The sequence below is a fragment of the Artemia franciscana genome, chromosome 21 (genome assembly GCF_032884065.1).
Source record: "Artemia franciscana chromosome 21, ASM3288406v1, whole genome shotgun sequence".
NCBI classification, from domain to species: Eukaryota; Metazoa; Arthropoda; class Branchiopoda; order Anostraca; family Artemiidae; genus Artemia; species Artemia franciscana.
In genome coordinates this window covers 16864219-16877174 of record NC_088883.1, presented here as the reverse complement: position 1 = coordinate 16877174, position 12956 = coordinate 16864219, and the positions used below count along the sequence as shown (strand labels likewise).

Below are 12956 nucleotides of genomic sequence, written 5' to 3'. Positions count from 1 at the left end.
TAAACCTTCGAAGGCTGTATTGACACTTGTTTGTCCATAGACAGGAATTGACGTATGTGTTAAAATAAACTCACACACGCAAATCCATGGTTGTAGGGGTTTTTAAACCGGCAAGAGTCTTTTAGAATGTGTCAGACATTTCTTTTTTCTTAATTAAAAAAAATTGCTATTTTGAATGAAAAAGGGTTAGGACGCTTCCCCCTCCCCCTTTAGAAGACCACAAAAATTGGATTATTCTACTATCTTCTATTTCTCGGTCTTTTAAGAGGGCGAGGGGAAAACATTCTTTCTGAATTCCTCTCCCACCTCCTGCGAGTAGTATCTGCAGTTAATGTCAAAACGCTAGAGGGTTGTTTGAGGTTAACATAACGAATTTTGAAAGTACGCTACCTAGTCGTTTTATTTATACTTTTCAGTTTTACTGTGTGATCTACGCAACAAAATCGTGCTGTAAACAAGATTTGTTTATATTTTTTAATGTCTTATCAGGTAAAATAGTTTTTAATTTATGGTGTAGAGATTCCATTTTCGTAGACTGTGGTCATAAAGCAGTGGCTATTATTTGCGGGGGAGACGGGGAATAGCTCTGCAAATGCAAAAATTTGACGAAGGTTTAATACAGGAATCTTAATCATTTCTTAACCAATTTGTGAAGTGTTTGGTACGCCTTTTCGTTTTTAATGATAAGAAATTTATTTTAGAAGATGTAGAAGGTAAAAAATAGAACCTATCTTGTTCGTAAAGATTTCCAGTAAACCAAATAGCAACAAAATTACTCTGAAAACAATTTTGTTTTGGATGGAAGTTGCTTTCAACCAAAATGAACAGAAATCTCACACAAGTTACTAGGCTAAAAAACAATGAAAGGCTCTAAGAGTATACTCCTAAGATATCTTATCTTTTTATATTTGTACTTAAAACAGATACTTTAGACTTTTCAAGGATACACTAAAAGCCTTATTTCGTTATAATGTAAGGGTAATTAAGAACATGTGGTTTGCAAATAGCAAGGTCACAGTTTAAGAAATGTTTTTTTTTTTGTTAATTAACAGAGGATAAACAAAAAACCATCAACACATTAAGGCTGACAATATTCATACATACCAGCTTTGCTTGTGCACTCAACATATACCTCCCATAGGGCTGTAACGGTGCTAAGTTTTACAACTATGTCCCTTCGAAGTGATCGATCAACTGGTGTGGGGGGGGGGGCGTCAACTAGGTCTATGGACTTGTGTGGGCTTCTGATGGGTCAATTAACCGAATTTCTTAATAGAAAAATCATACCTTCTAAAGAATCAGTAGCAAATGTACCCGGATTCGAAACCCAGATTTCGGACAAGCGGATTAGTGAAAAACCCAGATACACATCTACTATTGTCCCATGTGCTTTGAATCATTGCTATAAGTGCAAAACCAAACATATTAAATGGAATTTTTTTTATTCGATCATTTCGAAATAGAACACGTCAAACCTAGTCCTAGTAATCACCTTACATTTATTCATAAGACAGAAATCACCAAATCTCTAATATAATGAAAATAAATAAAAAGCTCCTGACAATTGCAAGCCTTCCGATATACTTATACAAACATACAAATGTAAGGTTACGTTTTATAAAACATAGTTTAAATCATTATATTTATAACAACACTGATTTTCAAATATATCAGCAATAATATTACACACGCAATCACTCAACCCACAATGTTTTTCAAAGAATCTCAAAATTTTGTTTAAATATTACAACTATTTTTGTCGTATTCTAATTCTGTGTCAATCGGTTATGAACAAAACTAAAAAAAAAGAAAAGAAAAAAAAAGGCTTTTGAAAGCAAGCAATATCCATTTTAAACCCTAACGATTGATAGTTACTTTTGACCAATTTTTCTTATTTGACTGATTTTTTGGAACAATGAAAAAAACAACATAACAAATAAATCTCAGCGCGGCTATTTCATTTCAATTGTAATCTGCTTTTTTACTAATGTTTGAGTCACTTTATAATGCTTCTATCTGGCCCTTTTCTCTTTCTTACATACCCAAACGCGTATATACCCACGGTTGATTCCATATGTGTCTATTCAGGCAAAAAAAAAAAAAAAAAAAATCATAACTTCATAATATCAGACATCAAAAGATTTCACATATGATTGTTATTTTAATACAAAAGAAGATCCCCCGGAGTTATTGATGGCGAACAGGGCGTCAAATCGACTTTTTAGTAGCTGGGTTTCCACAGAGACAGGTAGCAACTCCTGTCACACAACCTTGCGGCAACGAGAATCAAATTCTGGGCCCCGCATTACCAAACGAATTATCAATCAACAATGCTACCACAGGGTTAGTTTGATATAACAAGTCTTGTCGTTTGTGGTTGCTTGTGATCACTCAACAAGTTTGTTGAGTGACCAATTTATCGTGCTCGATTTTTTCAAAATGTTCAAATTACTATATCACTGCGGAATTTCAGGGCGAAATGGTATTGGATTCCACATGTTTCGTAGTTTATGAAAGACCTAAGGCCAATCTAAAGAAGATTAACATGAATTACAACGAAAATTCAATTTGTTATCTTTACCTACTTTAATTCTTTCGATTCCTTCGAAGTCCGTGCCGTTTTTTTTGTCTTATGGATGTTCCAGTTGTGCTGTTCTTCTTTATTTGCACCGAGGACGCCTTGTCGATTATATATATATATATATATATATATATATATATATATATATATATATATATATATATATATATATATAAATACATATAAATACATATATATAAATATATATATATATATACATATATATATATACATATATATATATATATATATATATATATACATATATATATATATATATATATATATATATATATATATATATATATATATATATATATATATATATATATATATATAAATGATTTTACAGGTTTCAATACTGTTGATCCTGATACATATTCGCAATAATTGCAGAAACAGAATCTAAATACTATATTTTTGAGGTTTACTTCAATTTTTTTCTGCTTGGCAGCAGTTATACTTTTGGGCCATACCTCTCAACTCTACACAGCTAGTTAGTGCATTCTAGAGTTCAATTTTAGCAGTACCACTAATTTTTAATCTATATTTATGATTAGACTTCAATTCCTTTGCTTTCTAATCATATGATACATTCTACCAGAAATACTGCGGTTGAAGTAGCTATTTTAATGTAGATAGAAGATATAGTTTTTATTTTTTGCACATAAATCAACGATGTTTTTAATTCAGGATTAAACGGTTCAGGGATTACATATATGAATTTATACGAACCGCTGTCTTCTTTTCTTGTTAACGAAAAAATTATTTCATGCAAGAATGCCAGTCATGATTTACGAATTATTCATTTACGAAGCACATTATCTCATTTCAAAATTAAAGCATACATTCCCACTTAACATTATTTGATTAGTTTTATCAACCAAGTAAATGCATATGTTCCTTATTGTAGCTACAGATTGCTTGACACCTTTCCTTTCCATTGCTCACTGCCAATCCAGACAAAGCAAAAAGAAAAAAAATTTGTTTATGTGTAATAGCACACTTGGCCACTTTTATGTTTAATAGTACAGATACCAAAGTTGTTTTTTTTAAGTTTGTTTCCTAGTAACAGTGATATGACACAGAGTAAACAGAAACTTTCATCCCAATACTGGAACTAATTACACATCCCACTTTTCACTAGTTTACCATGAATACAAGTTTTGGAATACTTTTGACACTAAGAAAACATTTTCCCGATTTTGTAGTGTCTTTAAAAGTTTTATTAGAGAACTATTTTTGGGTATGGTTTATATACTTTTTTTGTTTGTCTGGATGCTTGAACAGGGACCGTAGGATTCATTTCCCTTCTTCAAAGCAATAGCTAGAATTTATGTTCTGTAAATTATTCAATAATAACCTTGCATCACTGGACCCGAGGTCTTCCCACTCTTTTTCTTTCCTTTTATCTTTTTAATCCATCACTTTTAGTATTAATTTTTTGTGTTTTATGGATTATAATCGGAAAGTTCATTTGCTGTCACTCATATCAATGATGTGTGCTTTGAGCTGTCGTATGAATATGAGTATTTTTTCCTCTTTGGAAATGAGATTGTTTAATCGTTTGGAAACATGTGCCTTAGTTCTTCTATTCTAGCCCTCTGAATTTTAATTTTTTTCGTCTTTTTCTCTTTCGAAACACAAACCCCCCAAAATAAAATTTGTTTCACTATTGGTCAGTATTATATAGTATAAAATTTTGCTGTATAGTACAACTTCCACAGTAAGGTTCTAATTTTCCTTTTTTTTTACCAGCAATTTTGGAGTTGCTTTCTCCGTAATTTTTACACACCTTCTGCAGAACTGTTCAAAATAGTATGACTTATTTTGTATTTGACAGGTACATTTCCTTATATGATAAAGTGAAGTCCTTAATTTAAAAACAAGAACATAAGTACTTGAACTATAAACTTCTAGTTTTTTTTTAATTTTTTATAGAAATTCTATTTCTTTTCCAATATGTCAACGTCAAAAATAACAGCTAACTAACAGGATGATACACATGGGGTGCTAAACTTGGTAGCTCCAAGCAACAATCTAGAAGTATTCAAAAACTCAAGAGAGCACGTTTTCCATTTTAGAGCTGTACATATTCCCGAACAGACATAAGATTTTCCAGAAAAATTATGATGAGCAAAAAAAAGAATTGATCGGACCTCATTCCAGAGGTAAAGCAATTTTAACACTTTTAGATAAATGATCAGGTTAGAAAAAATCAGTAAAGAGTCAACTTTGGTTCTTTTAAAGACGATGTTTTGGCGCAAAAAAAAGTCGGTGTATTTAATTTCGAAAATTTTAAATTTGTTAAATTTGATTTTTTCCTGGGACTATAAAAGCAGCTCCTATACCTGAAAATATATGGAATCTCTCATACAAGTAAACACACCCAAAGACATCAAGAGGGCATGAATGTTAAAAGTGTGATCTACAAGATTATCATTATAAAAAAAAAAAAAAAAAAAAAAAAAAAAAAAAAAAAAAAAAAAAAAAAAAAAATCGCGGCACAGAATTTTGAGGTGGCTTATACCTGGTTTACAGTGAAACTGGGCACCCGTTAGCCCCGGAGATGTCATAAAACATCAGTGAATACAAATATTTTTTTCTAATTAAGAGATTAGTAAGCAAATAAATTCAAGAAACAAGCAGTTTTTCAAATAGAAAATAAATCTGTATCCGAATATTTCAAGTTCTAAGTTTTAGCATATAAAGTGTCGTTAAGATTTATTTAAATTACTTTTTTAAAACATTATATCAGTTATTGTACGTCGTTTTCTCTATGGTTTATTCAGTTTTACATTCTTTCTACTGGAGGAAGATGGTTGACGGTTATATAGCCTAAATTTTCGGATATAAAAGCTGATTGTCACTATCTACGAAGGAAGTCCTCATTTCTTAGTGTTTTATGCGTCCACGGATTTCCGAAGAGCAGTGTGGCAGCTTTTGTAGCTATTCTAGTATGCTCGAAAGAGAACGGAAAACTTAAAGAGTGGGATCCTTAGCGATTTAACATGAGAAGATCTGGGTTAAATACTACTAGCTCTTGAATATTTTTACTCTTTAATATTTGCTTTAAATCGTTAATTTTAGAAAATCGCAGCAGGTTAAGTAGGCTAGCCCATTCTTAACTGGCAGGTTTACAGGTGAAACAATTCTGTTTTTATAAGCCTCACATACATTTCAAATGATCTGAAAAGGCAAGTTTGATGCAATTTAAGGTAGCAGAAAACGAGGGGAAAATTCATCATACCCTAAAGAGCGTCATAGATTTTTTTTTCCTACACTAGCGGCAGTTTCCACTGTTATGAGTTTTTTTGGTATATTCTAGATCTTCTAGACTCCATATTTGCTTTATACATGAATTAAAAGTAATTCTGAAGGCCTTAAAACAAAAAACATGAAAGACAATTTATCAAAAAGAATATACAGTCTATTTTCAAAGGTATCCAATATTAGCTGTTGGAATTCTAACATACCAGAATCAAATACGATCAATATAACATCACATTTTTACTTTAAAAAAGATGGAGATATTGCTCGAAAATTACATAATCTACAACAAATTGTTTTATAACCAAACCACGAAAAACGTTTCACATTCATTTTTTTAGGAGGAGGAAGGGAGAGAGAGATTGTAGATACGAATATGCGGGATTAATTATCAAACAATCAAATAGAAAGAAGAATAAGGAAAAAAGACAGTAGAAGAGAACAATTTTCAGTTGCTTAACAAAATACAAAAAAAAATCCATATATATATAATAACAGAGGTATCCACTAAACTATCTTCACTGTAGCCTACTAATCAAGCTTAGAATAAATGCAGGAAAGAGGAAGAAAAAAACAACTTGACTGTGAGAGACGAAACAAAGACAAAAAGAACTAAAAAACCAAGGCTTCAAATTTAACACCCTAGAAAAACACGGATCGATACCAATTATTCAAGGATTCCCCCCCCCCCAAAAAAATAAAATAAAAATAAAACAAAGAACTGAAAATTCCCCATGTTTTGGGATATAACTCCAGAAGGGAATTGAAAAAAAAAGACTCTTATCATATTTGAAGAGATATGCCCCAATAAGTATACTATTAGACCAAAAAACTTGGGAAAAAAGAATAAACGTGACAACACTGAAGACACTTGAACACCGTCGATAAAGTTCTGGTCACTACATTAAATTTGAGTAAGAGTTGATGTTAGAAAACCGAGACCGAACTCCAATCAGGATACTCTAGATTATTGACAGGTAACCACCCCTTTCAAAAGTACCTTTTATGAATAGACATAATTGAGGGAAACTAAAAGAAAATTTTGGCATTATTGTCAATACAAGAAGGAATTTCTGCTATGATTATGATTGAAATAATTTGCCCCGTGAACAGACACGGGGAAAGAGAAACAAGAAAAATAAAACCGAAATATAACTCGGTTACAAAATAAACTTCTACCCCCTAAAGTACGAACTAATCGTTACGCCAACTCACTTGTGCCTTCCTTCACATCAATTTTCAATGCTGAGTTGTAGTGTGTGATTTTTGTTTAAATGTATGATTTTATATAAAAAAAAACGAATTTAGCTATGCTACGGTAGTTTTTAAATATACCAATATATATCTCTCTCTCTCTAGAGACTAAAAGGTTAAAATATAACCTTGGGAATATACACACAGCTTAGAAGCACATACACACCAGTCTTTCATTTCTGGAAATCTTGTTCAATTTAACATTTGTACAACATCCAGTGAAACATAATTAAAATATTAAAATATTATCAAGTCCAGAAAAACAATGGAAAACATTAAATTTAAAATAGAATTGGCCAAATTCATCACGATTGTAAAACTGGATCGTTGGTACTATCGTTCATAGACGCATCTAGAGTTAACTGTTCATCATATTCATCATCATATAATTCTTCATCTTGTTCTATATCTAGCTCCTCACCGGCTTGAATTCTCTTAACGCGACTGTACAGGCTTGAATAGGGCACATTATACTTATTAGAGGCTTGATTTATACTTAAATGCCCCATCAGAACTGCGTCCAAGGCAACTAACATACTTTCATGCGTCCAAGGTTTACCAGAAGGGAAAGCTTTATGCGAGAGCTCAATACCTTCTTTTTTACACTTGGCATATAGAGTACCTATAAAAAAAGAGAAAATATTTTATATCTGGTTTCTAGCTGAACCTAAAGAGCCAGAAAAGAAATATGGTAAAAAGGTAGACTGAAAAAGCAACAACGTTAAATCAGTTTTGAAAGGAGGGCGCAGGGTAACAATTAGATTCGGGTGGAAAGAGATACACATTTTAAAACAGTTTGGCTTTTAAAGGCCAATTTCAAATGGGATTTTCTCACCGATAAAAAAGGGAGCTAAATTTGCATAGAAATAAAATGTAATTTAAATGAAAAGAATTTGATCGACATACTTATGTTAAGCTCCTGTCTTGAGGTACCTGTGATACTCCTATAAACCATAAATAGGTTTGGCCCGGCTCAAGGTCTGAAATACTACTGATGTTTTAGGTTATCCGATTAGTACTTAAAAGTTTAAAATTGTTTTGACCATACTCTGAGGAGTAAGAAAAAATGTTTACCTAACAAAATACCTACTAATAGCTTTCTCAGATGTTAAATCAAATAAGTCTGCGTTTGATTTTTTTTTCATATTTAGTCTTAAACTATCTAACGCGGGCACGGGGCGAGAGTAGTTTCATGGTTAGAGACAACAGACACGGTGCTCAAGATTTGTTGCCTGAGTAATACGAGATATAAACAGCAGCCTACATTTTACTGGGTAGAAAATACACGTATATACACAGATGGCATTATAGCATTAATTCATGAAATATATGACACAGTTTATATTCTGCCTATTTTCAACATAAGTTCACTAAGAGTATTTTACAAAACTTCCTTACTATCCATGATATTAATAGTTTGTTGTTATAAGAAAACTGATAGAACAAACTTCTATCTAACAGCATAAACTTCTTAAAGTCTAGCTGACTGTTATCCCAATTTTTTTTTTTTTTACATCAGAGCAAACTCTTCAGTTGCATTTCATCATCGCATTAAAAAGCGCAAATGCCATTTGGATATTCAAGTAATGCACACCGTTATTCTTTGTAAACTGCGCTGTGGTTTTTGAAACAATTTATAAATTCTTAAATTATAGCTTTCAATTTTTAATTGTTAAATCGTAACCTAATATATATTTTCTTGTAACTTTCATTATTACGGACACCAATTTGTCAAGTATGTAACCTAATTGTGTGTTTCTCTGTTCGGCACTCGGACTAGACTTTCTTACCTATAACATTCGACTCAACTTATACCTTCTAACACAAAACCTTGAGAGGTTAAATTTGCCGAGAACACGAAAGGAAACAGCAGAGAAAATTGAAAAAGGGATCCCATTAGTGATTTTAACAAGTCTACTATTTGCTGGAAAAAAGGCAGGAATCCGTTGTGTCGGAGCCCAGAGCAGGTTTATGTTCTCTACTTGCACAACAGTTCTAACTTGCACAAAGAGGACAAGATACTTATTTACTTAAGTTCACTGTTTCAGATCTATCCATTTACAGAGCCAGAACAATGATTTCGGTAGCTCACTCCATTGTACGAGGTTTCAGGTCGAATTTTCCTGACTACCTTCATTTGGTCAACACGGGTAAGCAGACCCTTATAAGCATTATTGAGACTAATCTCAGCCAAGATAAATTGAATAATTATTTTAATGTGCTTTTGATTTTATAATTCGTTGTATTTTGATTCTATTATTAAATTCTTCAGGTAAGAGTTGAAGCACTGATATGGTCCTACCAATGGCTGAGGGAATTTTACAGTTTACACCTATGGTGACTACCTATCGTAAGAGGAAATGTTACTATTTAAAGTCCATCCTCCATCCACCCCTTAGTGTCATACCCCATCTTCCTGCAGTATTTGAAATACCTTTTCTCGAGGTCGGTACAGTTGAAAAGAAACTCAGTAGCCTTAATCCTCATAAAGCACCTTGCCCGAGTGATATTTGAACTAATCTTATCGCTGATCGCTGTACCTAAAGGAAAGAAACCTCAATCGGTAAATTACCTCTGATTAAATTCACAAACGTCTATATTGTCTAGAGTTTTGAGATTTTTGGGGGGGATAATGAGCCTAATATCAATCTTCAACGAATTGATTTTTCGTTCAGATCATAGTACTATATATGACCTGATCCGACTGTTTGATGAAGTGCTTAAGCATCTACAAATCGTTGATAATCGTGGCAAAATAACACTAATAGTATAATAAAGGCTTTCAACAGTCTTTGGTATGAAATAAATTTACAAGATGTTAGAGCAATGGGCAAACGATAGATATTAATCCAAAGGACAGGTAGTTTCCTAATGGGTCGGAAACATTGTTTTAAGTTGCGTAATGATCAGATATTGCTCTTTGTTTTTCATCGAATTTTAAAAAGTCGCTGACAAGGTGTCTAGTCTCGCACAGCAAATTCTGTCATCTCATTTAACGCCTTCACTCTCACAGATATTTTTTTACACTAACGTGTGACCTCAACGATAAGTGAACAGTAAACCTACCTAAAGGTATTGCAACGAAATTGTCGTTTTTAAAACGTCAATTGCCACTTGCTGAAGATATTGGCCACACTGTTCAGGACAAGGTTAAAATTCTTGGTATTACGTTTGATAGTTTTGATACCTACATGAGCCCTAAGAAATCAACTTGTCTTGATCTATTCCTTACAAGTCATCCTGACTCTTTTGAGCAGATTGTTCATACTTCAACAAGCGTCCATGTGCATGTTATAGGCAGAAGTAATCTTCGCATTCCCCCATTACTTATCAAGCATTTCAGATGGGATTGGGAGAGTGTTCGCCGAACGCTTGCTGCCCAGAATTGGAAAACCTTCTTCAAGGAAGGTCCTTACGAGTCTCCGGAGACTTATCAATCCCAGACCATCTAAGAGGATACAGATACCAAGCACAGATACTCCCTGGTTCAACATGTAGTGCAAAAAGCTATCTTAACACAGCAGAACGAACACTAACGGTGACTTTTGTCTAAGAGAGACGATGATTGAGCAAGTTTTGTAAAGGCACGATGATGGTGTGATTCTCCAGTCCAGGCTACAATACGAGAATTACATCTATTCACTTCCTATAGACCAGCAGGAATACAATTCACGATCCTCAGGCAAAGATGGCAGTTCTTGCGAAGGCCATTGGCGAGTTTTTCGAGTCTTGGTGATAACACAAAAAAGTCCCTTATTTTCATCATAGCACAGATACCACCCTCGACCGTGTCAACTACTCTTCTCCAAAAGTCCAGCGAACTTCACTGCACCTTGATATGAATAATAAAAAAAAAACAAATTTTTTCGACTGAAAGTTAGGAGCAACATTAAACTTAAAACGAACAGAAATTATTCCGTATATGAGGGGTTAGTTTTTTAGTACTTTTAAAAATAGCTTTAAAAAAAAAAAAAAAACGGGACAATCAGTCAAACTTTAGTGCAAAGAGCGTGGTATTGAGGATTCTCGATGGGTTGAAATGAACGTCAAGTAGAGGCTGGTGTTTCGCAGGGTAACATTCTCGGATCCACACTTTTCCTGGTGTATAGCAATGACATTGGAGATAATCTCATTTTCCATCTGCAACACTTGGTTGACGAAGTCATGGTAAATACAGCTGTCCATAGATATGATGACCATGCACAAGCTTCCTTATCGCTACAGTCGGATCTCCTGGAAATTAAAAGTTGTCTGATCCCTCTATATGATGCAGGCATTAAGGAAACAACATGGATGCCCCCTTTTGCAAGGACTCTTAAAACCCAACTGGCACCATATCAAAGAACTCAAAAAGGGGCTCAAGGGTGAGTTCTAGTACCGATCAGGTAGCTTTAGAGCCTCAGTGAGAGATTTGACGTGGCGTCAATGGCTGTTTTTTACAAGTATATCCGTCACTCTCCTTCCGAGAACGTGTTTCTACTTGTTCCGCCGCTTGCCAATCCAACAGGGCAAAGATGCAGTCACACGGTATGGTTAAATTACCTATAAGAAGAGAGAACCGGCACTGAGTATTTGGATAACAGCTTTGTGAGACACTGTACCTGCGTTTGGGATAGTCTACCAAGAGATATTACCCCTGAAACCCTGCGCATTAATTCCTTTAAAAGGAAGTTGAACAGACACAACTTTAGGGAGAGACCTAGGTAAATGGTTGGTTAGTGGCATATCGGGCTCTTAGTTTTTAGCAGCCTGGCACCAAGAATTTCGTTGTAAATAAATATAAAAATCAATTTAATAGACAACTGAAATTTGACAACTGAATAATGGTAAAAAAAAGGATCAAACTTCCAGACCTTCTTCATTTTTGCTCCTAACACAACTAAGGCAAAACATACGAAGAGATAACATATGCAGACCTTTTAAGGGAAGGAAGAACACCAAGCCCCCACCTCTCCTTCACTCTCTTAAGCTAAAAAAAAAGTCCAAAAATATGCACTGAAACAGGAATGAACGGGGAAAGGGAGGTAGGATAGCCCCTGTATGACACGATGCACACCTTCATTTATCCTGCTTTTTCGCGTAAATGACTTAATTTCTTCATAACAGCACTTTTACATCGTTCTTCTGCCTTAAACACCCAAAAATAACTCGCTTATCTTACAGTTAACCGAAGTCAGCAATAAGGTGTTCTAAGATAAAAACTGGAGAATAATTTTAGTACAATAAATGTCACAAATCTCTAACCTGGCGGTATCCCAAATTGATTTGATGCTTTTTGTACTGAAAGCCCATTTCGAATAGCATCTAGAGCGAAATTCAGATTTTCTTGACTATATGATACAGGACCAGATCCAAAGGGCATAGCCAATTTTATCCCTTCCTAGAAAAAAAAATCACAATTAAAAACATGAATGCAAAAATTCAAATCTCAGAAAAAGAAATACAGAGAATGGAGTGTTGAGGCTGTGAATGAGCAGAGCTAGGAATGAAAAATAATCGAAAGCACGGACATAAGGTAACAATAAATTCAAGCATGTATATCAAAATTTTTGTTATTGAATTTCTCAGATACATCCAGTGGCTCGATAAAAAACAAATTTTCATCGGTTTTTATGATGAAACCGCGGTTTCCTCTATCATTGCTGCTGCTACATGAAAATAGCTTCAAGGTAAGAATGCTTGTCCAATAAATACCTAAGTGTTGTCTATTAGAAACGCCCGCATCCGCAGTGGGGAAGGTACGCTTGGGCTACAATTTCCGCAAATCTTTAAATCGTAGGATAATTAAGTATTTTTGAGATTCAAAGTCCTGTGGTGGCGCAGTGGATCTGACCTTAGCTTGGTAATACGG

At 33.9% G+C, this 12956-nt stretch overlaps 1 protein-coding gene across 1 annotated transcript in view; it reads right to left on the bottom strand.

The window, feature by feature from the left end:
• Window positions 1-5989: 5989 nt before the first annotated feature.
• Window positions 5990-12956, bottom strand: part of LOC136040785 (uncharacterized) — a 57491-nt gene continuing 50524 nt past the window's right edge. Inside the window, exons 9-10 of the mRNA XM_065725113.1 lie at window positions 12350-12485; window positions 5990-7727 (exon numbers count right to left, since the gene is read on the bottom strand). Of these exons, the coding sequence (XP_065581185.1) occupies window positions 7411-7727; window positions 12350-12485 (453 nt within the window). The 3' untranslated portion in view covers window positions 5990-7410. The remainder of the gene's footprint in view (window positions 7728-12349; window positions 12486-12956) is intronic.